This window comes from Hemitrygon akajei, chromosome 11 (genome assembly GCF_048418815.1).
Source record: "Hemitrygon akajei chromosome 11, sHemAka1.3, whole genome shotgun sequence".
Taxonomy (NCBI): domain Eukaryota; kingdom Metazoa; phylum Chordata; class Chondrichthyes; order Myliobatiformes; family Dasyatidae; genus Hemitrygon; species Hemitrygon akajei.
In genome coordinates, this window is record NC_133134.1 from 128,173,790 (window position 1) to 128,201,736 (window position 27,947).

Genomic DNA, 27,947 nt, shown 5'->3' on the forward strand with positions numbered 1-27,947 from the left:
TAAACTAGTTTTTAAACTCCTCCTTTGTGGGGTAGGGGGCGGTGGACCCACCACTCAAGCAGTGGGTATTGGCAGCTAGAACTCACTGCAGAGAGTCAATAGGAAAGTAAGCTAGTCTTTGAAGAGTAGGTTGATACAGTATACTGTCCCTATAGTGCGGATACCTGTAAATACCTATATCAGTTAGGGCTTAAAATCCTACTTTGAGTTTAGAGATTTGTGGATATGGAACTCAGAACCATCACATCTTCAGCTTCCCAAATGTTCCTTCACAGGCCAATGATTCCCAGGAAGTAGGTGAACATGTAACTTTTTTTTTCAAGCTGGCTTTGATAAAACCTATGACCGTCTGGTTATTCAAGCAACACACACAAAATGCTGGTGAAACGCAGCTGGCCAGGCAGCATCTATAGGAAGAAATACAGTCGACGTTTCGGGCCGAGGCCCTTTGTCAGGACTAACTGAAAGAAGAGATAGTAAGAGATTTGGAAGTGGGAGGGGGAGAGGGAGATCCAAAATGATAGGTGAAGACAGGAGGGGGAGGGATGAAGCAAAGAGCTTGAAAGTTGATTGGCAAAAGGGAAACACAGCTGGAGAAGGAAGAGGATCGTGGGATCATGAAGAAAGGGGGAGGGGAGCACCAGAGGGGGATAGAGAGCAGGCAAGGAGTGATTAGATTTCCTCATGTTACCATCTGGTTGTCTCTTGATATGATGGTGCTTGATATAGAATTCTCATTGTTGGACTTTTGAATGAGGTAGCCTGTCCATCAGAACTCACTGTCTATAATAAGAGCCTTGGTGCTAGAGATGTGTGCCTGAGAGAGGATACTGATGTTGGTTCCTTCATCCTGCCAATGAATCAATGGAAGGATTTAAAGAAGTGTTGAATTCACCACATCAGTACTTTCAAGTTACTATAGGAAAACTCTGAAGTGAAGGAATGGGTACAAATTCCATTTGTGATTGTATTTCAATACAAACTGTACATTCTAAATGAGGATGGTCTGTTGTTTTAAAAACAATATTGATATTAGGAATTATGATTCACTGCTTTTCTAGCCTACCTTCATTTTCATGTTGAGGCCTGTAAGGATTTAGTATAGTTTTTATCCTGAACATGTTATCTTGTCTCTTATCAGCTGCATGGCTACATGGAGAACACGCCTTTAAGCCTGCACATATTTATCGGAACAGCGGACGAGCGACTCCTAAGGCCACATGCCTTTTATCAAGTCCATCGCATCACTGGCAAAACAGTCTCAACCACCAGCTACGAGAAAATATGTGGCAATACCAAAGTCCTGGAAATCCCTCTTTTGCCGGAGAACAACATGAAAGCAGTGTAAGAATATTAATTTAGTTAAAGTGTTGCTGACTGTTATATAATTTTAAAATATTTTTGTTAAATATTACCCCTGAAGAGAATGAGCTGGATAATGGCATGTTACTGTTGTTCCTTTACATTGGACAATTTGGTTAAATCCCATCGAGAATAATGAACTTAAAGCCTCTTGCCAGCAGCAGTAAAGGCAGCTTTCGTCTACAGTAAAGTTTTGGCTGGACTGTATCTGTTAGCCTCAAAGCAATATCACTTTACACTACATTGAATGAGTTGGTCGACATATTTGATTATCTCAGTTTACTTCATTTGCAAAGTTTTTAAATTGTTTGTTCTGCTATTGATATCATTTCTACAAACTTGGTGTTAAAAGTAATGCATTTCTGCTGCCCTACTCTTAATCTGATTTTTAATCTGGAAATTTAAATTACACGATGATATGGTGGGCAATTTTTTCTCTGAGTTTAACCTTGTGGTGAATTGTTGAGTCATGATGCAAGTTGTTCATATCTGTGTCCAACTTTGTATGAACCCAACTGCTCAATTTAGACTCTGAATTTTTTAAATTAAAAAAAGTCTCAGGACTTGATATTTCACATTATTGCCATCTTGATTTCCCCTAAAATATGAACTGTAAAAAAGATTTTGCGCTTTACTGATAATTTTATCCTTGGATCTTTAAATGTTTACTTACAGAATATTTGCATGCACATTGGAAGAGTGACTAGCACAATTACAAAAAAAGATGACATTCTGGTTCTGTTTTCAGAGTGTTTGGGGAATTTTAGCAAACTAGTCAAATACACTTACTTTGGCTTCTTTGTAAGATCTTGACATTAAAAGAATACTAATGGGAAAGTACTGTGATATCAGTTGAACTGTTAGTTTCCAAGATAGATTTTGAATAGATAGAATTTTTTACCATCGCAGGTCACTGGTACTGCGCTGCAGTATCAATTTAGTATTCTCGTTTGCACCTGCTTCTACACTTGTTAGGTGGAAAGTCTGGTAAAACATTTTATGTTGCTACTTAAGTGAAAAACATTTAAACTTTTAAGTGTACCCCTAACTAGTGCTTACACAGAAAAGTTGGGTAATTTCCATCCAGGCTTTCTCACCCAACATTTTTTTGTCCAACTGCCATAGCAAGCAATGCAATTTAAGCAATCTCATGTCCTTTGAACTGATCTTAATTATACATAAAAATTAGTAGCAAAATAACCCAACAGCAGCTTATAATGGAAACAAAAAAAATGTTTGGTACTGCCTATCCTGTGTGGTGTAATCCAAATACAACTTAAAAAGCAAATCTGAAGAAAACATTTACTTACAATCGCTTTGAGATACTATTTGATAAAATGAGATACAATACCACAATTATTCTGTGTTGAGGTAGCAAAGATGATGAATATTTGTCTTTCCTATGAACCAGTAACATGTAGCCTGCTACTTCCTGCCTGCTTGCTTCCATTTCTGGGTGCTGAACTTAGACTTGCCTCATTCTTAGGGTCAAGGAAGCTCCACCAATTTGCTCAATAGTGCACAGAAGGCAATTAGTGGAGTAGTCAGAGAAGCACCAGTACATATTCTTTCCTGCACTACTGAATAATGATCTTTGGCTGGTCCACTCGAGAATAAGCATGTAGAAAGATACATATGTTGGACCATTCCAGGGAAGTTAGACATGATAGAGGAAATTTAACAGCCTTCCTGGAAGCTCCATGATTTCAGTTGATTAAACCATAAGACCATAACATATAGGAGCAGAATTAGGCCATTTGGCCCATCAGATCTGCTCCTCCATTTCATTATGGCTGATCCATTTTTCCTCTCAGCCCCAATCTCCTGCCTCCCCCCCGTATCTCTTTATGCCTTGACCAATCAAGAATCTGTCAACCCTTACCTTAAATATATATACAGACTTGACCTCCACATCTGCCTGTGGCAACAAATTTCACTGATTGACCACTCTCTGGTGAAAGAAATTCCTTCTCACCTCTGTTCTAAAAGGATGCCCCTCTATTCTGAGGCAGTGTCCTCTGGTCATAGACTCTCCCACCATAGGAAACATGCTCTCCACATCCACTCTGTCAAGGCCTTTCACCATTTAACAGGTTTCAATAAGGTCGCCCCTCATTCTTCTGGATCCCTGTGAATACAGGCCCAGAGCCATTGATACCGTTCATATGACAAGCCGTTGAAACCTGGAATCAGTTGGAATCATTATTGTGAGCCTCCTTTGAACCCTCTCCGGTTTCGGCACATCCTTTCTAAGATCAGGGGCCCAGAACTGCACACAATACTCCAAGTAAGGCCTCACCAGTGCTTTATCAATCTCAACATTACATCCTGGCTTTTATATTTGATTCCTCTTGAAATGAATACTATCGTCACATTTAGTATTCCTCACCACAGACTCAAACTGCAAATTAACCTTTGGGGAGTCCTGCACAAGGACTTTCAAGATCCCTTGAGCTTCAGAGTTTTGAATTTTCTCTCTAGTTGGAAAATAGCCGGTCCTTTGATTTCTTCCACCAAAGTGCATGACCATGCACTTCCTCTTGTTGTATTCTACCTGCCACTTTGCCCATTCTCCTAATCTGTCAAGGTCCTTCAGTAGCCTCTCTATTTCCTCAAAACTACCTGCCCCTCCACCAGTCTTCACATCATCTGCAACTTTGCAACAAGGCCATGAATTCCATCATACAAATCATTGACATATAATGTAAAAAGAATCGGTCACAGCACAGGCCCCTGTGGAACACCACTAGTCACTGGCTGCGAACCAGAAAAGGCTCTCTTTATTCCCATTCTTTGTCAGCTGCCAATCAACCACTGCTTTGTCCATGCTAGAATCTTTCCTGTAATACTATGGACTTGTAGTTTGTTAAGCAGCCTCATGGCGGTACCTTGTCAAAGGCCTTCTGAAAATCCAAGTACACAACTTCAACTGGTTCTTCTTTGTCTAGCCTGCTTGTAATGTCTTCAAAGAATTCCAACAGATTTGTCAGACAAGATTTTCCTTTGAGGGAACCATTTTGACAACAGCCTATTTTAGCATGGGCTGCCAAATACTCCAAAACTACATTCTTAACAATCAGCTCCAACATCTTCCCAACCACTGAGGTCAGACTAAATGGCCTATAATTTCCTTTCTTCTGTTTCTCTCCCTTCTTGAAGAGTGGAGTGACATTTGCAATTTTCCAGTATTCTGAAACCATTCCAGAATCTAGTGACTCTTGAAAGATCATTACCAATGCCTCCACAATCTCTTCAGCCACCTTTTTCAGAACCCTAGGGTAAACACCATCTGGTCCAGGTGACTTATCTATCTTCAAACCTTTCAGTTTCCCAAAAATCTAGCAATGGAAACTTCACACAAGCTTCCTGACCTCTGACACCTGGGAATTCCACCATACTGCTAGTGTCTTCAACAGTGAAGGCTGATGCAAAATATTTATTCAATTAGTCCATCATTTCCTTATTGCCGTTTACTACTACTTCTCCAGCATCATTTTCCAGGTGGTCTAATATCCACTCTCGTCTCTCTTTTACACTTCATGTATCTGAAGAACCTTTTGGTATCCTCTTTAATGTTATTGGCTAGCTTACTTTTGTAATCCATCTTTACCTCCTTATTGACTTTTTTAGTTGTCTTCTGTTGGTATTTAAAAGCTTCCAATCCTCTAACTTCCCACTAATTTTTGCTCTATTATATGCCCTCTCTTTGGCTTTTATGTTTATTTTTATCTCTCATTAGCCACAGTTGTGTCATCATTCCTTTAGAATACCTCTTCCTGTTTGGGATGTATATATCCTGTGCCTTCCAATTTGCTTCCAGAATTCCAGTCACTGCTACTCGGCCATCATCTCTGCCAGTGTTCTTTTCCAATCAATTCTGGCCAGGTCCTCTCTCATGCCTCTGTAATTTCCTTTACTCCTTGGTAATACTGATACATCTGGCTTTAGCTTCTCTTTCTCAAATTTCAGGGTGAATTCAATCATATTATGATTAATTTCCCCTAAGGATTCTCTTACCTTAAGGTCTCTAATCAATTCCGGTTCATTGCACAACACCCAATCCAAAGTAGCTGATCCCCCCAGTGGGCTCAACCATGAGCTGCTCTAGAAAGCCATTTTGTAGGCATTCTACAAACTCCCCCTTTTGGAATCCAGCACCAATGTGATTTTCCCAGTCTACCTGCGTATTGAAATCCCCCAAGACTATTGTAGCATTGCCCTTTTGGTATGCATTTTCTATGTCCCGTTGTAATTTGTAGACCACATCTGTGCTACTTTTTGGGAGCTGTATATGACTCCCTTCAGGGTCTTTTTACCCCTTGAGTTACTTGGCTCTAGCCCCAATCATTCAACAACACCCAACCCTATGTCACCTCGTTCTGATGATATGATTTCATTTTTTTTTTACCAACGATCAATGCTACTCACTCTGCATTCCTGATAAAATGTGTATCCTCGGACAATAAGCTCCAAGCTCTGAAGGGTATCTCTTCATGCCTTTAGTCCTTAATCTCTTACTAATGTCGTTTCAATTGCTTTCTCCATGAAGGCAATAAATTTGCACAAACCCTGCTTTTCAAATGAGAACTCTGATTCGAGAAATCAGTCTGTATTGCAAACATCTAAACAGACGATTGGGTTTTCACTTGTGTTTACTATTACTGACCAAGAGAAAGGTCCTTTTGCAGATTAAAAAGTCTTGCTGCTAGTTGGCCAAAATGAATTTTCTTTTGTTAAGACAGTCTTTTTAATGCAAAAATAATGAGAGTCAGTTTGTTATTCATGCCCTTTCTTCCTAGCAGGTTGGGGCTGCTCCCATGACAACATATAGCTCAAAATAGGTTGCCCATTGTAGTTGATCTCAAATGACCACGTAAACATCAGACATGTGAATTGCATATGATTTGATATATCAAATTACATTTAAATAAATTAATGTTTAAAGTAAAGTGGTTTAAACTGAATTAAGAGAGTTATTATTTTTTTAAAAGATGAATTGGCAGAGGTTGATGCTAATCTGATTTTCTTTCTATTCCTACATCTACAAATCTCTGGCTGCTAAATAGAACTTGGTTTTATTTTACACTAGTTCTTAAAATGTTTTCAATCAGAGTAATGAGCAGCAGCTGGAAAAGACAATATCACTTGTTGGTATTTGGCTGTACTTTTTAACTATCAAAAAATCATGTAATTCACATTCAGAAAAATTACAGGAAATAGTAGCTGGGCTTCTTGTGTGACTGAAATGAAATAGAATGGAGTGTGGCATTGCACCTGATTATTCATTGGCAGAGTTATTAAGCATTTTGCCTTAGTGAGTGAACTGAAATGTTTTCCAGTTACCCCTAAGCAGGAACTGGAAAACATTTCAGTTCACTCACTAAAGCTAAATGCTCAAAAGACTAGTTTAAGCTATTGTTCAGAATATGAAGGTTGAAAGGTTTATGAGACTGAGAAACAACATCTATTTTTTTCATGAATTCCAGGTTGGTTTAGGTATCATAGAGATCTAGGACACCAAAGCTTTTTCAGTGTGGTTTAGCAGTCCAAGTGTGATATAGTGTTAACCTCCAAGAGTCTTAAACTGTCCTCTCTGGATGTTTTCACAGTACCGTGAGGCTTGATGAAATTTTGTGGTTTATACCCCACAGTTTGCTGATATGTGAGATTTTTTGTTGGCAGAGTAAGATAAGAAATATGATAACTGTTTTCCAAGCTGAAGCTTGCAATATAAAACAGTGACTGTTTCAATTATTTAACAAATGATACATTAATGTTAACCTTTCCCATTTTCTCTGAAGGAATTAACTGTTGCTACTATTTTTATTGAATAGGCCCCAGTAATGATGAGCATTTGTTCATGTGCAGAACAGGTCCAGGCAAAAATTGTAGGTTGATAGAATTCTTATGCCACAGAAGGCAATGATTTGGCCCATTGACTCTTTGACCATTTCCAAAAGGAGCATGACCATCAGAGCCCTTGCCCTATTCTTTTACCATGGACTAGCAATTTTTCTCTCTCTTGTGTGCCTATCTAATTCTCCTATAAGAGTTCTAATTGACTTTGCTTCCACTATCCCTATAGCTTGTGAGTTCCAGGCAGCGAAGTTAAGGCAGTTTATCTAGTCTAACCTTACTTCCCTGGAATCCAGCTAAATCTTGTCAGCTTTACAGACATCTAGTCTTTTTTTTCTTCATGTCTGAACATTTGGTGATCATGAATAGAGTCAATGCTCTGCTTTGTGTCCTAAATACAAATGATTTTGTGATGCTGCAAATCCAGAGTGACACACACAAAATGCTGAAGGAACTCAGCAGGTCAGGGCTGAAACCCTTCTTCAGGACTGGAAAGGTAGGGGGAAGAAGCCAGAATAAGAATATGGGAGGGGCGAGGGTATGAATACAAACTGACAGCTGATAGGTGAAGCCAGGCTGGGCGGAAGGTAGGTTGTGGATGAAGCGGGGTAAAATAAGAAGCTAGGAAGTGAACCATAAAGGGCCAAAGAAGAAGGAATCTTAGAAGAGAAGAGAGTAGATTATGGGAGAAAGGGAAGGATGAGGGACCAGAGGGAAGTAATAGACGTGACAAAAATGGAAGGGTAAGAGCGGATCCAGAATGAGGAATGGAAAGAGATAGAAGGGGCAAGCAGTGAAATTACCTGAAGTTAGGGAAATCAATGGAGGCTGGAGGCTATCCATGTCCAGTTGGGGTATCTGAGAGTGGCCTCATTGTGAAGGTAGAAGTGGCCATTGAATGGAAAAGGGAGTGGAATTAAAGTGGTTTTCTCCCAGGAACTCCTGCCTGTTGTGGATGGAGCGAAGGTCCTCTATGTATGTCAGGTCACACCAGTGTAGAGGAAGCTGCACCAGATACAGTGGGTAACCCTTACAGATTTGCAAGTGAAATGTTGCCTCACCAGGAAGGTCTGTTTGGGGTCCTGAATAGTAGTGAGGGGAGAAGTGAATGAGCAGGGGGAAATTGGGAGGGACAAATGGACTAGGACAAGGAAGTCACGGAGAGTATGGAAAGCGGAAAATAGGGGGAGATAAAGACGCGTTTAGTGGTGGAATCCTGTTGAAGATGGTGGAAGTTGCAGAGAATTATGTGCTGATGTGGAGACTTGTGGGTTGGTAGGTAAGGACAAGAGGAACTCTATCCCTGTTAATGCATTTGGAAAATGGCATGAGGGTGGATATCTGGGAAATTGAAGAGATGCGTGTGGGGACAGCATCAATGATAGAAGAAGTAACAACACTTTCTTTTGAAGAATGTGGACATCTCAGATGTTCCGGAATGGAAAGCTACATCCTGAGAACATCCTGAGATGGAGCTAATGAAAAAAGGGAATGGCGGGTGTCATGAGATATAATCTAGACAGTCTTAAGTTTTTAAAATATATCAGTAGACTGTCTATCTCCAGATATGGAGACAGAGAAGTTGAGAAAGGAGTGAGAGGTGACAGGGGTAGAAACCTCTCCTTGGGGCCTAATTAATGTTGTATGTGCTGTCTACATTTGCATTCTACTTCTCTGTTGTAAATCACAAGGTTCTGAAACAGGTGATGGTAACACAAAGAGGTGAAGAGGGCATTTGATTTATATATAGGCAATTACTATAGTACAACTTTGGTTAGATCACAACTGTATGAAATTCTAGTCACCATTCAATATGAAGGGGAAATGCAGCAGTGATTTACCAGTTGCCTGGAATGAGGACAGACTTGAGAAGCTCAGTATGTTTCCCTTTGAATGAAAGATGCTGAAAGGAGATACAGCTGAAGTATACAAAATTATGAAAGACATGGACAGGGTAGATAAAAGACAACTTTTCCCCATAACAGAGGTGTCAAAAACCATATAGCATAGGTTTAGGGTGAAAGGGAAGAGATTTTGAGTGGATATGAGGAAGAGTTTCTTTTACCAAGGTGGTAATTGGAATCTGGAATGCCTTGTCTGAGTGGATGGTGAAAGGGGAATTTTCACAATATTTAAGATGTATCTGGATGAGCACTTCAATAATGAAGGCAGAGAAGTCTACAGAAGAAGTGCTGGTAATTGGGATTAATGTTGATCAATGTTCAGCATGGCTACACTGAGCCAAAGGGCTTGGTTCTGTGCTTCTATGTTTCAAAATATTTATCAGCCACTTTCACCATCCCCATCCCTTTCAAATTTAAGCACATGTGTACTCAGCTCCCATTGTTAGTGCACACCATTAGAATTTTACTTAGTCCATATTGCTTCTATTTACTTCTTCTGCCAAGGAGTATCATCTCACAATAATCGTTTCAGATTTTAGCATTTATGTACACATTCTGCCTATCCATGTCATCTTATAGTTTATCACTATCAAGGTTTGAGTTTTACCCTGGATACCCATATCAAAATGAGCAGGGCCTCGGCTCCTACACCTGAGGAACATTAATATCTGCCATTCTTGATGTTTGAAAAATAACTGCCAATTACTCTCCATTCTGTTTTCTTTAGTGAAACTAATCTCATGCTCATACTACAACTAGCTCTTTAATTTCACAGACTTCAGTTTTATAATCTGCTGCATTCCTTCTGTCCGTCTTATTTGTGATTTGATCAAAATTTCAATCAGATTAAATAAAATGACTTTGTTTATGCTTCTCTGTTAGCTCAAACTTATCTAACTGCCTATTTAATTATATTTGCCTTATTTTAAAAAAGATTAAAGAAAAAATTGTAAGTGAAGTACCTTCAGATTTCCTCTTTTATATTTTTTAATTAGATCAGTTTTTGGTTTATTGATAGCTACTGTTAGTAAGAAGGAAAATTTTAAATATTTTTTAAAAAGTGCTTTCAGCTTGCAGACATTGTGAATAAGAATTAAATTAAGGATAGGATTCCAATCACAAACAAGTGAAAATCTGCAGATGCTGGAAATCTAAGCAATACACTCACAATGCTGGACGAACTCAGCAGGCCAGGCAGCATCTATGGAAAAAAGTAAACAGTTGAGTCCTGATGAAGGGTCTCGGCCTGAAGCATTCACTGGTTACTCTTTTCCATGGATCTGCCTAGCCTGTTGAGTTCCTCCTCATTTTGCATGCATTGCTAAGGTTAAGATTTTCATTTTAATGTGGATAGTTTTCCATCTATCCTATTAAATTTCCTCAATTTATAAATGGGCCAATGGAATCACAAGTTGCAATATGGTCAGTTACTGCTATCCACCGATATTCATTGCCTTTTTTCTTTCTTTTGTATTTGCACAGTTTGTTGTCTTCTGCACACTGGTTGTTTACAAGACCTGTTGAGTGTAGTCTTTCATTGATTCTATCGTGTTTCTTGTATTTACTGTGAATGCCTGCAAGAAAATGAATCTCAGGGTTGTATATGATGACATATACAGTATATACTTTGATAATAAATTTACTTTGAACTTTGAACAGAAGCCTTGAGATCATAGAAATATCCTCCAATATTTACAACGACAGACTCTGGAGCTTTTAGTAAGGTGGAATAACTTTTGAAAATATTGAGTCCTTGTAGGTTTGACAAATATCTAGAAGAAATAAGCCAGCAAAGCATCTCTACTTAAGAGAGAGTATTAGTGAAGCATGCTAAAAAGTCAATGGTTTCAACCCTAATGCTTTTATCACTGGAGGTTCAGATATGATGCACAGTTTAGATGCCATTTTGGAATTTAAAGTCACTTACAGTTGCAAAAATTGGACACTCATGTTTCCAATACCTCATTTGTTTATCCCACCCTAGTTTGATGCTATCATTTTGTTAGTCCTTTCATTTAGGCTGTCACTTGATCATTATGTAATCTAAAATATCTTGTCTAGGATTTAGAATCGCTTCATAATTCTGATGAAGGGACTTTGACCTAAAGTCTTAACTGTCACTGATGTGCCTGACATGCTGAGCATTTCCAGCATTTTATTTTGGAATGGCTTTGTGAAAATGTGCTCAACAAGTATACATTTGTGACATAAAGATGATCACAGACTCTAGAAAATCTGAGTTTGACGATATGTCATCAGGGTTGTTTGCGTTATTATTTTTAGTTCACCTTAATTGAGCAAGTTAATCTTAACTAAAGAAGCTTTCTTCAACAAAAAGGTTATTTTTAACCCTATTGTGGTGTTTTCTGCAAAAGAAGAAGAACCTGTTTGGTCTTCAGTATTTCCGTGTATTATGAGTAATGCACAGGGGGCTGGATTTATAAAGTGACAAGCTCCGTCATTGGTTCACACAGAGCAAGGTTAAGTTCATTGTGCTTACTTGTCTTGTGACATAACGGCTTGCTATAATTAGCACATTTTGTTCACCTATAGTAAGTATTTACATAATATTGTGAAAGAATGTATATTTGGTATAACAGGCAAATGGATTCCTAAGTGGTCAAGTTTACATCCAGAAGAGTTACAACTGTTCGAGTCATTACATATTACATCATATCCCTCTCCTTCCCCCGCAATCCTGACAAGTTGCCCTGAGCAAATAGAAGCAAGTGTAAAAAGATATTCGTAGATTCAATTCTTGATGGCTATAAATCTTTATTTGTTAATGTGTTGGCCTTTTCTGTTGTCTGGATACTTATCTGAGTGACAGGCATGAAGTGTGAGACAAGATAGTAACTTGTTCATATTTGGACTGTTTTCAGTTGATATTTACACACACACACACACACACACACACACACACACACACACACACACACACACACACACACACACACACACACACACACACACACACACACACACACACACACACACACACACACACACACACACACACACACACACACTTTCCTGTAGAAATCACTGATAATTAGGAACAGGAACTGAGTTTTTTGAAACTCTGGGTTTGGGTAGGACTGGTCCTTAATTTGGTCCTAGAAATTATTATATCTGATTCACTGCAAATTAATTTTCTATCCCAGAAGCAAACCAGTAAATAACAAGCAAGAAGAGTAAAGCAAATAAATCAACACTAACAGGAGCAAAACACACAAAATTACACATCTCTAGTCTAAAAATTGGATTAGAAAATATCACTTGTACCCTTGTATATGTTTCAGCACATGTAGGATGTAACTTTGAACGTGTTTTGAAGTACTTATGCTTATATGTGCTTATTTCCTGTTGAAGTCCCATCCATTAGTAGTTTGGACATGGCATTTCCTGAGTCAATTCCTGTTGGTATTAGTATCTTGCTTCAACTTATTTCTTGCATGTGATGGCACCATAAAATACATAGTGCCCATTACTTACTATCCTATCGAAATGGGATCAAAAGCTTGTACATTACATTTAATTCAGTTGAACAGCACATCTTGTTGATAGCAGTGAACTCTGATTTAAAGGTTTTTCCTGTAATATCATAGTTTTGCATTAAAGTTCATTCCATGTAATCATAACTGAGAAAATTTTGCTTCCACTGGTCCTTAGTATAGATCGCAGCTTAAGTGAATTGAAAATTATGACTCACAGCACTCTCAAGTTGTAACTCTACTGCCTGCCACTGATCATAAGATTAGCCAGTGCTGGAGGGCACCATAATCCCATTTCTTTCTTGGTTGTGAGGAAGTGTCTAACCTGGAGACTATCCACTCCATCGTATAGCTATGCTCCCATTTCCAAATTATTGCTAACACTGCCTCCTCTTCCTCACCCCCTCTAAAGCAGACATGGAGAACCCACTTTAATGGACTTCATTACTTTTATTACTGTGTTGGTGCGTGACCTAGTGGATAAGGTCACTGGTTCGAGCCTCAACTGAGGCAGCGCGTTGTATCCTTGAGCAAGGCACTTAGCAACACATTGCTCTGCGACGACACTGGTGCCAAGCTGCTTGGGTCCTAGTGCCCTTCCCTTGGACAACATCAGTGGCATGGAGAGGGGAAGGCTTGCAGCTTGGGCAACTGCCGGTCTCCCATACAACCCTGCCCAGGCCTGCACCCTGGAAACCTTCCAAGGCGCATATCCATGGTCTCACGAGACTAACGGATGCTTATTAATTATTATTACTCCTGTATGGTTATAGCATTTCATAAAATGAGTAAACCATAATTGCATTTTCCTACAACAAGGATATCCTAATTTTGGGATTTTATCAGTGACTTCCAATTTGGTGTCAATAGTGAACATTGCACCCATTAAGTGAAGTAAATATGTGTGGAGGAGGTATTTTATCTCAAGGGATCTGTGGCTTACTCCATAACCTGTGTTGATATCTGAACTGAGGAGTGAGTCTGCCAGTGTTTACCTTTTTGCAGTTCCATATGGAATTACACTCACTTGTTATATGAATTTCACACCAAGCATTCTATGCTTTCTACAAACTCTGCTTTTTATATCCACAGATGAAGCTCTATATATTATTCAAGCTGACATTGAGCATAAGATACAGAGTAGTTTCCTAACTAAGAGTTTATCACACTTGTTCTGGTTTTGAAGTATTTAGCAATGTGACCAAGCAAAGAGTCATTGAGAAATACAACGTGAGGTACAAGCCTTTCAGCCCAAAGAGTCAATGCTGACCAGAGTACCCACCCAGCTAGTCCCATCTTCCTGTATTTGGCCCATATCCCTCTAAGCCCTATCCCCTATCCAAGTGCTTCTTACATGATACTATTGTACCTGACTCAACCATTTCTTCCAGCAACATATACCATATACACACCACCATCTGTGTTAAAAAATTGCTCCTCATGTCCCTTTTAAATCTTTCCCCTCTCACTCTCAATCTATATACCCTCAGGTTATGGATTCCCCAACCACAGAGACTGTTAAGACTGTCCAATTTATCTATGCCTCTCAATGGTTTAAATATTTCTACATGGTCACCACTCATTCTCCTGCATTCCAAGGAACAAATCACTTTAAACTTCTAGAGATTCATAGCAGATCTTCCGATTAAAACTGAATCTTGTTCCTCAAAGTCTTCAACAAATCTTTTAGTTTATGGTGCATTTCATTCGCAGGGTTTGGGTATCATTTACAAAAGTGCATTTACTATTCAACTCCCTGTCAAGCTATGACATGCAAATGCTGAGGCAGTTAAACCTGGGGGATTATAATTCCCAGACTGGAACAGGGTGTCAGATTTCCAGAAGGATAATAGTGAACCAGTTGGGTTCTTGTGGCGGTTTAACAGTGCGATGGTCACATTTCACCAATTCCAGCTTTATTTGAAGTTTTAAAACTGAATTTATATTCTTTTTTGTCATGTAACCCTGAATTATGTCTTGTTTAGCACTGAGGTACATTTTTTTAAAATTCTAGGATTGATTGTGCTGGAATATTGAAGCTGAGAAATGCAGATATCGAGCTGAGAAAGGGAGAAACGGACATTGGCAGGAAGAACACCAGAGTGAGGCTGGTTTTTCGAGTGCACATCCCTCAGCCCAATGGCAGGACTGTCTCACTGCAGGTTGCTTCCAATCCCATTGAATGCTGTAAGTTTTTTTTATTGCTTTTGAATAAGTTTGTCTTGTTAGTACATAAGTGTTTATTAGAGGAAATTGTGACTATTTCATTCTGTGCTTGAAAAAAAAGGTCAATTTACCCCTAAGAATAGCCATTTCCAACACCGATTATATTCCCCAGAATTTATTCATATTGACTCATTGTATTCATCTCACACAAACATAAATTGATCTGTTCTCAAATAGTGGCATCCTTCCAGTGATGATAAAACAGAATACTAGGGAGTAGAAATTTATTCTTTCTTTTGTATTCTGGACAGAATTAAGTATGCACATCTTACTCAATTTCTTCCTATTGATTTCAACTTAACAATATTTTTTTTGGGCCTCTTTGCAGTGAATTGCATATTCTAAAGTTTCATTGAATTAAGATGCATTTCCTGAATTCTTCAATAGATTAATAATAAGTATATATTTTTATGGTCTACTCCCTCACTTATTGTCTTGAACCCTTCATTTGAAGCCGTTTTCTCCTTAAGACCTTATAGAACCATTTTATCATCTTAAAAAAGCCACTGTGAGGTCACCCACCGGCCTTGTCTTTTGTATAAAGAGGAGTCCAAATTGTTCAGTCTATCATATTTCCTTAGTGCTGGTATTATCTTTTTACACCTTTCCAAAGCCTTTCAACCTCTTGCTTTTTTCTTCGATTTACTAAATAAAGATATCACAGTGTCTCCAACACGGATTTGTGAAGCTGACTTCCAGAATTTAAAGTTCACAAATTATTAATGCAAGTCAGAAACTTTTATGTAACGCTACCTACACCTGCATCCAACTATTTCCACTAATATTTTTGCATGCCGTTTTTCATTATGATATACATACAAAAATATTACAGACAGGTAATAAATACAGCATTTCAATGTTGCCTATAATTTGGGAACAGAAAAAAAATCTCTGTCTAGATGTTTAATTTCATCCAACTGCATCATAGCTAAGACAGTCAGTTAGACATTTTAAAGGAATGTCCAGTGCACTTATTCAAAGGACATGAAATTACTTTCAAGCAAGATAGACTAAAATTCACAGCCAGCAGTGTGTTATCTGGAAAATTACCATTGATCTCTGAGTAAGATTGTATTTCCCTGAACAATCAAAAAATCTTCTGGAGCACTCACTCAAATGTGAGGCCTTAGACATTTTGTTTAACCTTTTCAACGATAATTTCATGAAGAAGTTACGGACAATGGTACTTGTTGGCACAATGTTACGCGCTAGATATACCATTATATTAATTGCCCGATGGTTCAATTTAATATCAGAGTATGCATACAGTACACAACCTACAATTCTTACCCATCACAGACATCCACGAAACAGAGAGAAGAGAAAACCCAAAGAATAAATGAGTGAAAAAGAAACATTCAGACCCCAAAGCCCCCTTGCGGTATCAAAAGCATTAACCCACCCCTCTCCTCCACCTCACCTTGCTTCCCCCTACCACCTACCATATTGGCAAACAATAGCACGCTCCCAGACACCATGATCTAGAGTCCATCAAAACCTACTGTCCATCCCAACACCTTGACATCTCAACAGGCCTTCTCTCTCACTAGTGCTCCTGGAGATACTGAAGGGCAGGCCACTTGGTGAGTTCTGAAGAGTGGGTACCCAGCACCTATGAAGAATATAATTTGAGCACAGCTGTAGAACATGAACTCAGATAGGACTCAGCCACTTTGGAGGTTATTCACAATTCTCTTAGAGATTCTGCATGAACTATTAAGCATGCTTTAGAACAGAAGTTTCTCAGTTCCTCTGTAATTTTTACATCTTCCTAATTTTGCAATGGTTAATTGAAGATGAATTCATTATTAAAGGAACTTTTATAACAATGGTGCTACAGAAATTCATATAATCACTTCCTAATCTCAAACAGAAGGCTAGATGATTGAGCCCAATTCCCGAACATAATATTAAAAAGACTATAATATTAATAATATAAGTGCATTGAGCAGGCACAACTTAACTCCAGCTGTAACATGAGAAACTAACTGTTTTTTATTTAACTTTCCTGTTTTCTATTGAATACCACTTCTGATGAAATCACTCCATTGCAAGTTGTCAGCTCAGTTCTGTTTCAATTCTGCTACAATGTGCATTCTTCACTCATCTGGTTTGGTTATTTTTGGATTGTTAAACAGTTATGGTTGCTAGCATGTTTTATTTTAAACTTAGAAATGGAATTCATTATGTGTATTGGCAGTGCGGTGAGATATAACAATGAGAATAGCTGAGGAATATCAGTACTTGTTAATAGAATCCTTTGTCAAGTGAAATCATGCATAGGCTTTTGAAAATATATTCTGCTGACAGAGAAAAGATGAAGGGCAGTAATGGGACGGGACATTAACAATTGAATGTTTACTAACTACACTTGGTAGAAACCAGCCAACTCATTGTTTCATTATTTTATGAATTCCTTAGTTTAGCAAGAGAGGAAAGACAGGTACAGCCACAATCCAGCTGTTTTCATAAGCAGTTCGCAAGAGATGGAAAGTGACATTTGCATCATTAGGTTACATTTCAAGTACTGGTGAAACCATCATTTTAATAATTGGCAGTACCTTGGCAACATTATGCTCAAAGCTTTTCATATATGCACAAATTAGTATAGTTTTAAATGGTTTGGGAAAACTCAGCCTTTATTTGTAAAGGTCATTATTTTTTTAAATAGTTTGATTAAAGGTGTAGGGTGACTTGGAGTTTAAAACATCTGGAAAATCTTGCTTACACACAAAGAAAAGCAAGTGGACTCTGTAGATTTATATAGAACACCTGAACACAGGTTATTTTTCCCATATTGTATCTGAGACTGCCAATCAAATGTACTTCATTGGATGGAAAGCTCTTTAAGTTGTGCTGAGCATATAAAAGTTGCTGTAGAAAGTAGCTATTTGTTTCTGAACTGGAGAGAGCATTTAAACTGTACTTTGTCATTAAATATGAAGACAGGTAAGTGTCTTCATATATGAAAACATTGATCCTAATGCTGGATACAGCTTCATTATGAAACAGGCAGATGAGAATACTGTATTTGTTGCAGCTAATTAGGTAGGTAAATAAGGGGATAATCAATGATACAGTATCCTATTCAACCCATGCAACGAATCAGGTTCTTTAGTGCTTTCTGCCCAGGGTGTCTTGGAAGAATCCTAATACATTGCTGTGGCAATGCAATGGTTGAAATTATCAGCAGGAATTTACTGTATTAATGTATTTTCCTTTATTCTTCCAGCTCAGAGATCAGCCCATGAGCTACCTAGGGTGGAAAAGCAGAGCACAGATAATTGTTTAGTCACAGGTGGCCAGCAAATGATCCTCAATGGTCAAAACTTTACGAATGAGTCAAAGGTGCTTTTCACAGAGAAGACTCCTGGTAAGTCATGTTGATCTTTTTTGAGTCTTGGTGAAAACAGAGTGAACTGTATTACTGATCAAATCTGAAAAGTGTAGTACATTGCTCCACCTTTCTATGGTTTGTGTTTTAAGGTTCTTTAGAGAAAGATGGTGTTCTTTTCATTGTATATGTGACCCTGGTTTCATGACACAGCCCATAATAACACAAATACTCTGTTCACGCATAGTAAAAGTTGCAGGTGAAGTACCAAACTTCCCATACATTGACCTGTCTGTGCAACTTGTTCAAGAGCATGACTCACTGTGCTAATGATGTATTAGATCAATAAATCTTTTGTTTCAATACTGAAGGAATTCAACAGGTCAGGCCACATCTATGGAGGAAAATGTTTCGGGTTGAGACCCTTCATCAAGACTGATGAGGTGCCTCAGCCCAAAAGGTTTTCTGTTTATTTTCCTCCATAGGTGCTGTCTGACCTTCTGGGTTCCTCCAGCATTTTGTATATCTTGATCCAGATTCTCTGCAATAACATTTGTTCTTGTCTGTCTCTCTCTCTCTTTTGTGATCCTTGGAATGAAGTGGCATTATTTCAAAGTAATTCTGTACTATGAACTTATATTTTGTTACAAAACAGTTTGTAATTGTTTAATTAGAAATAGTGTACCTGTTTATACCATTGATCAAAGAATGGAAAATTTCCTATTTCAGGCATATGAGTAAAAATCACTCCCAGATTTGGAAATGAAGCAATGGAAAGTTGTCTTTATGCTGTCTTAACACCATGTTTCATCTTTAAAATTGGAAGAGCTTCTTCTATTAGTTGAGCATAAACACAATTCTGCAGATGCTGGAAATCCAGGATAACATGCACAAAATGCTGGAGGAACTCAGCAGGATTGTCAGCATCTATAAAAATGAATAAACAGCCATGTTTTAGGACAAGATCAAGCCCTGATGAAGGGTCTTGTTCTAAACCGTTGACTCTTTAGTCCTTTCCAAAGATGTGGCCTAGCTTGCTGAGTTTCTCCAGCATTTTTGTGTGTATTACTCCTATTGGTCGACCATGTCTTCTTTCATTCTAACATCTTTGGATTCTAAGAATGCGATCATCAGTTGTACATCATTTAGTAGTACACGAAGAGCAGAAATAACATGTTGATACTAGAATCTGGGCTGTTATTCTTGATCTTACTTCAAGGAATAAGGAGAAGAGATTTAGTTACCAGCAATATGCGATTTATTTGAACCCAGATCTTAAATATCAACGATGAGTCCATTGCATCAGTATTGTTCTGGCATCTTCACTTGAAGAGACATGATAAAGAGGCACAGTTTACTTTACACTGCACTAACTAACTAAATCTGTAAAAGGGATTCCAATTTTTTTTGCACAAATTGTGTTGACAAATTCTTGCACCACGGATGACATTGATGGACTAATTAATATTCCTGTGAGAAAACAAAGAAACTTTAGTTGAACCAAGGCCTTAGATATCTTATCAGGTTGTGATTGATACAGATTTTTTGACAGAATAAGGATGAGTTCCAATCCACTGCTGTAGTATTGATGGCTGTATAAAATATGTTATCTGTAAGATGTTGAATTGTGGAGTAGTTTTTAGAAATGTGTGTTCCAGGTTTGAAACCTTTCCTGTTCACAACATCCACTGCCTCAATACTACAGTGTTACTCATAATTATCAGTGGGGAAGCTATTGACCTCTTCCTCCAAATGTGCACATGATAGGTAACTTTGTATTCAGAGGGTAAAAATGTTTTTATGTACATCTGTTTGTTAATCACTTAAATATTGAGAACGTTTTTATTTATTAGCATAAAATTATTCCCCCTTCTCCAGCCCTTTATCTCTTTCACCATTCAACCTCCCAGCTCTACTTCACCCCTTCCCACCCCTCCCGGTTTCATCTATCACCTGACACCTTGTATTTTTTCCTCCCATGCCCCACCTTCGACTCTGACTTCTTATCTTTTTTCTCCAGTCCTGATGAAAAGTCTCATCCCAAAACATTGACTGTTTATGCTGTTCCACTGATGTTGCCTGACCAGCTGAGTTCCTCTAGCAGCTGCAGATTTTCACTTGTTTAGGAAAAGAATTGAATTCAGAACTGATAGGATTCGATAAAGTTTGGTTGAGCATAATAAATATGAATAGTTTGCTGTTGAACTGTTCCTCCAACCTGAGTGTGGCCTCTTTGTGAGAAAAAGTGGCATCTCCCAGTGGCCATCTATTTTAATTCCACTTCCCATTCCCATTCCTACATGTCAGTCCTTGGCCTCCTCTATTGCAGTGAGGAGGCCACACTCAGGTTGGAAGAGCAACGCCTTGTATTCTGTCTGGGTAGCTTCCAACTTGATGGGATAAACTTTGATTCCTCAAACTTCTGGTAATGCACCGCCCTCTCTATTCCCTATTCCTTTTCCTTCTCTCACCTTATCTCTTTACTTGTCCATCACCTCTCTCTTCCATGACCTTCTGTCTTCTCCTATTAGATTCCCCCTTCTCAAAGGTTTCAAAAGTACATTTAATGTCAAAGAAATGTATACAATATACATCCTGAAATGCTTTTTCTTCACAACCAAAACAGAGGAGCGCCCCCAAAGAATGAATGACAGATAAATGTTAGAACCCCAAAGTCCCCTCCCCCAGTTCCCCTCCCTCCCGTGTGTAAGCAGCAGCAAGCAACGATCCCCCCTCCCCCCACTAGCAAAAAAAAGGCATCAGCACCCACCACCGAGCATTCAAGCATGCAGCAAAGCAACAGCGAAGACACAGACTTGCAGTACCCCAAAGACTACTTGTTCACCTGGGTATTTGACATACCATAGGCTCTGTCTCTCTCCCTAATAAGGGTGAAAGAGGTGTCTCCATTTCACAGTGAGAGTGGAGGCATAACAAACAACTCGCTGATTTACGATATTATAAGTCCGTTGCATCGCTTTTTCCGAGCCCTGTGCCCAAAGATCTCAGGTCTCTGGGCACGCAGCCAAAGATCTTGCGACTCCCACAACACACCGATCTACCCGTCTCCAGAGCCATGAGATCTCGGCCCTCCGAAGGCGAACTGAGCTCTTAGGTCACACCCTTGGCATGTCGAATAACAGCCAGTCGCAGGTCCCATTCCTGCAAAGAACTGAAGTCAGCATGTAACTTCAGGTCAGGGTCTTCAAAAGTACCCTGAAAGGGAGAAACAGAGATATTAAAGATGGAAATAGAGCTGTTCCCAAAGATGGAAACAAAGGAGTTGCCGTTAGGCACCATGTTCTCCTAAGCTCCAGCCCTTTATCTCTTCCTCCAGTTGACGTCCCAGCTCTTTACTTCACTCCTCCCCCTCCCGGTTTCCCCTATCACCTACTACCTTATATTTCTTCCTCCCTTCCTTCCCCATCTTCTTACTCTGACTTCTTGTCTTTTTTCTGATGAAGGGTCTCAGCCCAAAGCCTTGACTGTTTACTCTTTTCCATAGATGCTGCCTGGCCTCTGCAATTCCTTTCTGTATTTGATGATTGCAAATTATATTGCATTCTTTATATTGCAAATGAATTATAACATTGAAGTTAGAAATAATACCTGATATAAAAAATAATCTCATTGAAAATTATCTCTTCACACCCTTTCTATAAACATTATATGACACTACAGCATGTTGCTGAAACAGATTAAAATCACTGTTGAACAGTTGGATTTTTCAATACTGCTTTGGTTATACAGGATACTAATAGTTCACTTATATCTTGATCGTTGGTCTTTCATCATCAACATACGTGCTATTTCGAATGTTGGAGTTGTGCAATATTTGCTTTTTTTCACAGTTTAATTTGCTGTTTATTTCAAACCTAAGAATATTACAGATGATATAGATAAGACAGCACCCAGAGAATTCTGTACATTTTTTTATCTCAAATCTAAAAAATGATACACTTGCCATGAAAGGAGTGCGGCAAAGATTGGTTCCAGGAATGGTGCGTTTGCTGCATGGAGAGAGTTGATTAGATTAAGCCTGTGTTAAAGAAAAATATATGGAAGTGAAATATCCTCATGGAAAATCACAAAGTTCTTAGCAAGTCTCAACAGGATGGACATCAGCTAAGGACTTTTGAACCAAGAGTCACAGTCTGAAATAAAGGAGTAGGCCATTTAGCAAAGAGATGAGGGCAAGCTTCTTTACACAGAGCCTGGTGAATCTTTGGAATTCTCTGCACTGGATGGTTATGAATGTTCAGTCACTGAATTCATTCAAAACAGAAATCAGAGGATTTCAGGATATTAAGGGAATCAAGGGAAATGGATATAGTAGGGAAAAAGATGTTGAGGTAGAAGATCTGCCATGATGCTGAAGAATTTTGAAGCAGGCTCAGTGGGCCAAACAGGCCACATCTGCTCCTGTGTGCTTTAATGAAATTATTTGTGTTCTTAGACTAGATAATGTAGTTTGCTATTATTGCACAAACAATGCCTAGGTTCTCAAGTTTGCTGCTTTTGATGTGGTCAGATTAGAGTGGCAGGAAACCGAAAAGTAAGCATTGTTAAATGCAACGTGTGTTTCAAAATTGCTGCTGAATTTGTGCACTATGCCAATTGGTGCTTAAAGTTGAGAACATTGAAACCAAGAACAGGACCTGAAACAAATGCACACCAATGAAATGTAAAAGGGCAGGCAGTTACTGCAGGTAAGTCCCACTTACCAGTTGTCACTCTCTTAATGGAGGTAGTTATATTAAGATATAAAATATCACAATACACTACCACTTATGTTTTATATGGCAATAGTACTTATTGATTGCCAGTAAAAATCTAAAGCCATTTGTTTGTCTAATCTGTACTGGAATGGCTTTGTTTGAAGGAATTTAATTGCTCTAGAGGGGACTACCAATATATTTGTACTATTGAGATTCATCCCTATGCATCGGTGAGAAATCACATGCACATAAGATTACTTACACCAACCCACCACCTCCCCTAACCTCAATCTATTGTTTGCTGAGAGCTAAATCAGAGGCACTCAGGTCTGGCAACCAAGTAAGACACAAGAGGCCCAGGTACAATCTCTGGAAAGCCATTTCTTAGGTGAAGTGACAATTCTGGACTAAACTTGAATAAATGAAGGATACTTGGCAGCAGTGGCAGGGCTTTGATGCTATTATGTCTGACAAAATGAAATCATGCAACATACGTGACAACAGGGCTTTGCTTCCAGATGAGCTCAATGTCTTCTATGCTCACTTTGACTGTCAGAACATGGAGGAACCTTCACAAACTCCACAGCCATGGACATGGGAGTATCCTTCAGAAGGGTAAATCCACAGAAAGCATCCAGCACAGATGGGGTACCAAGCTGTGTACTAAAGACCTGTGCTGATCAACTGGCTGGAATGTTCACAATATCTTTAACCTCTCACTTCGACAGTCGGAGGTACTCACCTACTTCAAGCAAGCTTCAGTTATACTGGTGCCTGATAATAATGTGGTAACTTGCCTCAATGACTATCACCCAGTAGCACTTACAACCACTGTGATGAATTGTTTTAAGAGGTTGGTGATGAATCACATCAACTCTTGCCAGAGAAGTGACTTGAATCCACTCCAATTTGCCTACCTGCACAACAAGTCCACAGCAGATGGCATTTCATTGGCTCTTCACTCAAGTCTGGAACTTCTGGACAGCAAAGATGCATACATCAGGTTGCTCTTTATTGACAACAGCTTGGCATTCAATACTATCAACCCCACAAAACTAATCAATAAGCTTCAAGACCTTAGCCTCAATACCTCCTTGTGCAATTGGATCTGTGATTTCCTTACTTGCAGAACCCAGTCAGTTTAATTTGGTAACAACGTTATCCTTCATAGTCTCCATCAGCACAGGTGCTCCACAAGGCTGTGTCCTTATTCTCCAGCTCTGCTTGTTTTACCCTTATGACTGTGTGGCTAAGCACAGCTCCAATGCCTTATTTAAGTTTGCTGATGACACCTCTGTCATTGGCCAAATCAAAGGTGATGAGGAATCAACATATAGGAGGGAGATTGAAAATCTGACTGAGTGGTGCCACAACAACAACCTCTCACTCAGTGTTAGCAAGATCAAAGAGCTGATTATTGGCTTCAGGAGGTCCATCAGCCAGTCCTCTTTGTGAATGAGAGGATCAGAAACTTTAAAATCCTCATTCTTATCATTTCAGAGCACCTGTCCTGGGCCTGGCACATAGGAGCAATTATGAAGAAATCATGGAAGCCTGTGCTTCTTTAGTGTTTTTTCAAAGATAGGCATGCCTCTAAAAGTTGGACAAACTTCTATAGATGTGTGGTGGGGAATATATTGACTGGTTGCGTCAGAGCCTGGCATGTAAACACCAACGTCTTGAATGGAAAATTCTACAGAAATTAGCGAATTTCACCCAGTCCATCATGGTTAAAGACCTCACCGCCGTTAAGCACGTCTACATGAAACACTGTCCCAGGAAAGCAGCGTGCATCATCAGGGACCCCCCCACTACCCAGTTCATGTTCTTTTCTTGCTGCAGCCATCAGGAAGAAGGTACAGGAGCCTCAGTACTCACACTACCTGGTTCAGGAACAGTTATTCCTCCTCAAACATCAGGCTCCTGAACCAGTGGGGATAACTTCATTCAACTTCTTTTGCCCAGTCGCTGAACTGTTCTCACAACCTATGGATTCACTTTCAAGGACTTCTCATCTCATGTTCTTAATATTTAGATAGATAGATAGATACTTTATTCATCCCCATGGGGAAATTCAACTTTTTTTCAATGTCCCATACAATGTCCCATACATTTATTGCTTATTTTATTATTATTATTATTATTATTTCTTTTTTTCTTCTGCATTTGTATTGTTCGTTGTTTTTTTTGCACTTTGGTTGCTGGCCTGCCCTGTTGAGTGTGGTCTTTCATTGATTCTGTTATGGTTCTTGAATTTACTGATTATGCCTCTGAATCTCAGAGTTGTATATGGTGACATATATGTACTTTGATAAGACATTTACTTTGAACTTTTGAACTTTACTCAGACACAGTGCCAAATGACAACAACCTGACACCACACCAGGCAGTTTCCTATGAATGTTTGCTTGAGTAGTTCACACGTACAGGATCAATGAAGTCAGCATGTGCGGCCATTGAGAAGTTAAACAGAGAGAGAGAAAAATTTGAATTTATTTTGCATCTTTCACAATTTCAGAATGCTCCAATGTATTTTAAAACCAGTAATATGTAACTAAAAAGCATTGGACTTGTTAAAAAATAATCTGTCACTAACGGAAGAGGGTGCAGCCATTATCAAATTGTTGGTTGAGCATTTGATTCTCTGTTTTGTCCTGAGTGTACAGGGTCAAAATGTGGTTTTGTTCCAGTGCACTAAACATCCCAATAATTTACTGATTGAAAGACCTTAAAGTACAGTACATCACTGAAACTGGGCAATGGTGCAATAAATTTGCCTTCTTAAGGTTCTGATGAAAATGCACCCAATAATTGGTCTGAATTTGAACTGGCTGAAGGTGATTTGAAGTTCCCTCCTCTCTGTCTTCATCTCTAAAACCCCTGTCCCAATTAAATCTGCTCTCAAGTGCTAATGAATAATTGAAATTAGGGAGCTTTAGGTCAGTACTCTGCTGTTGTAGATTCCATGTTTGTCCACAGATTTTACAGCATTGTAATGCAGAATATTGGCTCCTCTGAAGTTTCATCTTGAATAGTTCATTTATAATTATTTAATTTAAAATCTATTCTTGGAGAGAGCTGATGGAAATTAATTCATGTCTGATTCTACTTAAAACAAATCTCCTTTTCAATACATTTCACAGTTCTATCTAAAGCAAAATACAGTTCAGCCCATGATTGATAGAATGAGAGTAATTTAACTCAAGTTGAACCAGATAAAACAACATCGAACAGGGTTTGGTTTATGTATTTTTCCTTCATGTAAATTTAAACAATTGGAAATGTAACTAACACGTGGAAGAAAGTACAAGAGGGAAGCATGCACGTCCAAAATATCATGACTGTTTTAACAAAAGTGACAGTTGATTTGAGTATTAGATAGTTGGGCAATAAAGTGAAGTTTGAATTACTAAAATGCGGTTGAGTTAAAATGGAATCTAGTGTCACCAGACTGAAAAATAATAAAACTGATTGACCATCAGGCATTGGCTAAATACGAAAATAGAAAGTAGATGTCAGCCTAGTCATAATCAGCTGCAGTCTGGTGTCAAAGGTAGGAAAGCTCTCCCACAGAATATTCGATCAGCAGCTGACAAATCATATTCAAACACCAATGCCTTACCAGCAACATGCCAGGCTCAATTAGAACAATTCTGATTTATATCCTGTCCCACTCGCAGTACAAGTCCACTGAAAGGGTAAGACAGCAGTGTACAGACATGAGGGAGCAACTTAGGGAGTCCTCAACCAGGACTCATAGCACCAGGTCAAGCACTGCCTCCCACCCCTTTGCGGGAGAAAATAGTGCTCCTCCACTTTGAACGATACTCAGAACACCACTGAAGAGTACAATAGGGACTAGTTTGTTAGGACCACCACTAGTCGAACTAGCTGTGTCATGAAGGACTATGCCTGTGGTGTGTCGCGAATGAAGCAACAAAAGGGACAACTCTCAACAATCTGTCTGTGGAGATACAAAAGTCTGTGAAGGCAATGGTGAAAGTTCACTGCCCTAATGGAGACCAAGTCCTTTTTCCACATTAACAATGCCCATCATTGCATTGTAAGATGCTAGAGTCATGCTAGATGGAATAAACTTAAATCAGATGTGGGCAGATCTGAACTGGTCACCCATGAGGTAATGTGGACCATCAGCAACAGCAGCAGCAGTTAGGTACACTGGCAAACCTTACAGTCTGACATATCCCTCACTCTAATATAACTTTCAAGCTAGGGAATCAATCAAGATTAAACGAGGAGTGCAGGTGGGCGTATCAGGTGCCATCCTGGTAAAAATGCAAAACAAGAATCTATGAAAGCCAAACAGTGAAAACAAAAGGCATTAGACAGAACCAACTGACTTCATAACCAACAGATCAAATTGAAGTCCTGCCATGTCAAATCATGAGTGGTGGTTAGCTTAATGGTTATTCCACTATTATAAGTGGAGGAAGCTCCAATTATTCTATCTTCAATATGGTGGGCCCAGCCTGTATGTATTAAACACAAAGCTGAACCATTTATAAGGATTTGCAGAGTGGTTGATCCATCTTGTCTTCCTTCAGAAATCCCCACCATTACTGAAACCACTTTTCAACCCAATCAATTTACTCCAATAGATATGAAGAAATGGCTAAGAAAATTGGAATTAGCAAGGATTATGAGACCAGAAACGTCCCAACTGTAGTGCTCAAGACTGCATGCCAATGACTGGAGTTATGCCTCACATAAAGAAAATTGGTTTTGACTGTTATAAGTCAATCATCCCAGTTGTATGACATTTCTGAAAGAGCTTCTGAATGCAGTAGCCTAGGCTGAACAATCTTTGAGTATTTTATCAAAGATTTACTGCCATCATAAGGTCATAAGTTTTTCCAATCATTGCACATAGTTCTTTCACATCTTCTCACCAAACGAAACAGCCCATTCCAGGATCAAGCATGCACTGAAAAGTGGCTAGTTGCATTTATACCACAAAATGGCAAAAGCAGTACCAGTCCCAACAAGCAGTGCCAGTCCCAACAAGCAGTGCCAGTCCCAACAAGCAGTACCA

General features: G+C 39.0%; 1 protein-coding gene across 3 annotated transcripts in view; it reads left to right on the plus strand.

The window, feature by feature from the left end:
- The window catches only part of nfatc2a (nuclear factor of activated T cells 2a), a 156,640-nt gene that overhangs the window by 48,257 nt on the left and 80,436 nt on the right, over positions 1-27,947 (plus strand). For all 3 annotated transcript variants that reach the window (XM_073061651.1, XM_073061649.1, XM_073061650.1), the window contains exons 4-6: positions 1,142-1,344; positions 14,631-14,803; positions 18,075-18,215. In XM_073061651.1, coding sequence (XP_072917752.1) covers positions 1,142-1,344; positions 14,631-14,803; positions 18,075-18,215 — 517 coding nt within the window. The remainder of the gene's footprint in view (positions 1-1,141; positions 1,345-14,630; positions 14,804-18,074; positions 18,216-27,947) is intronic.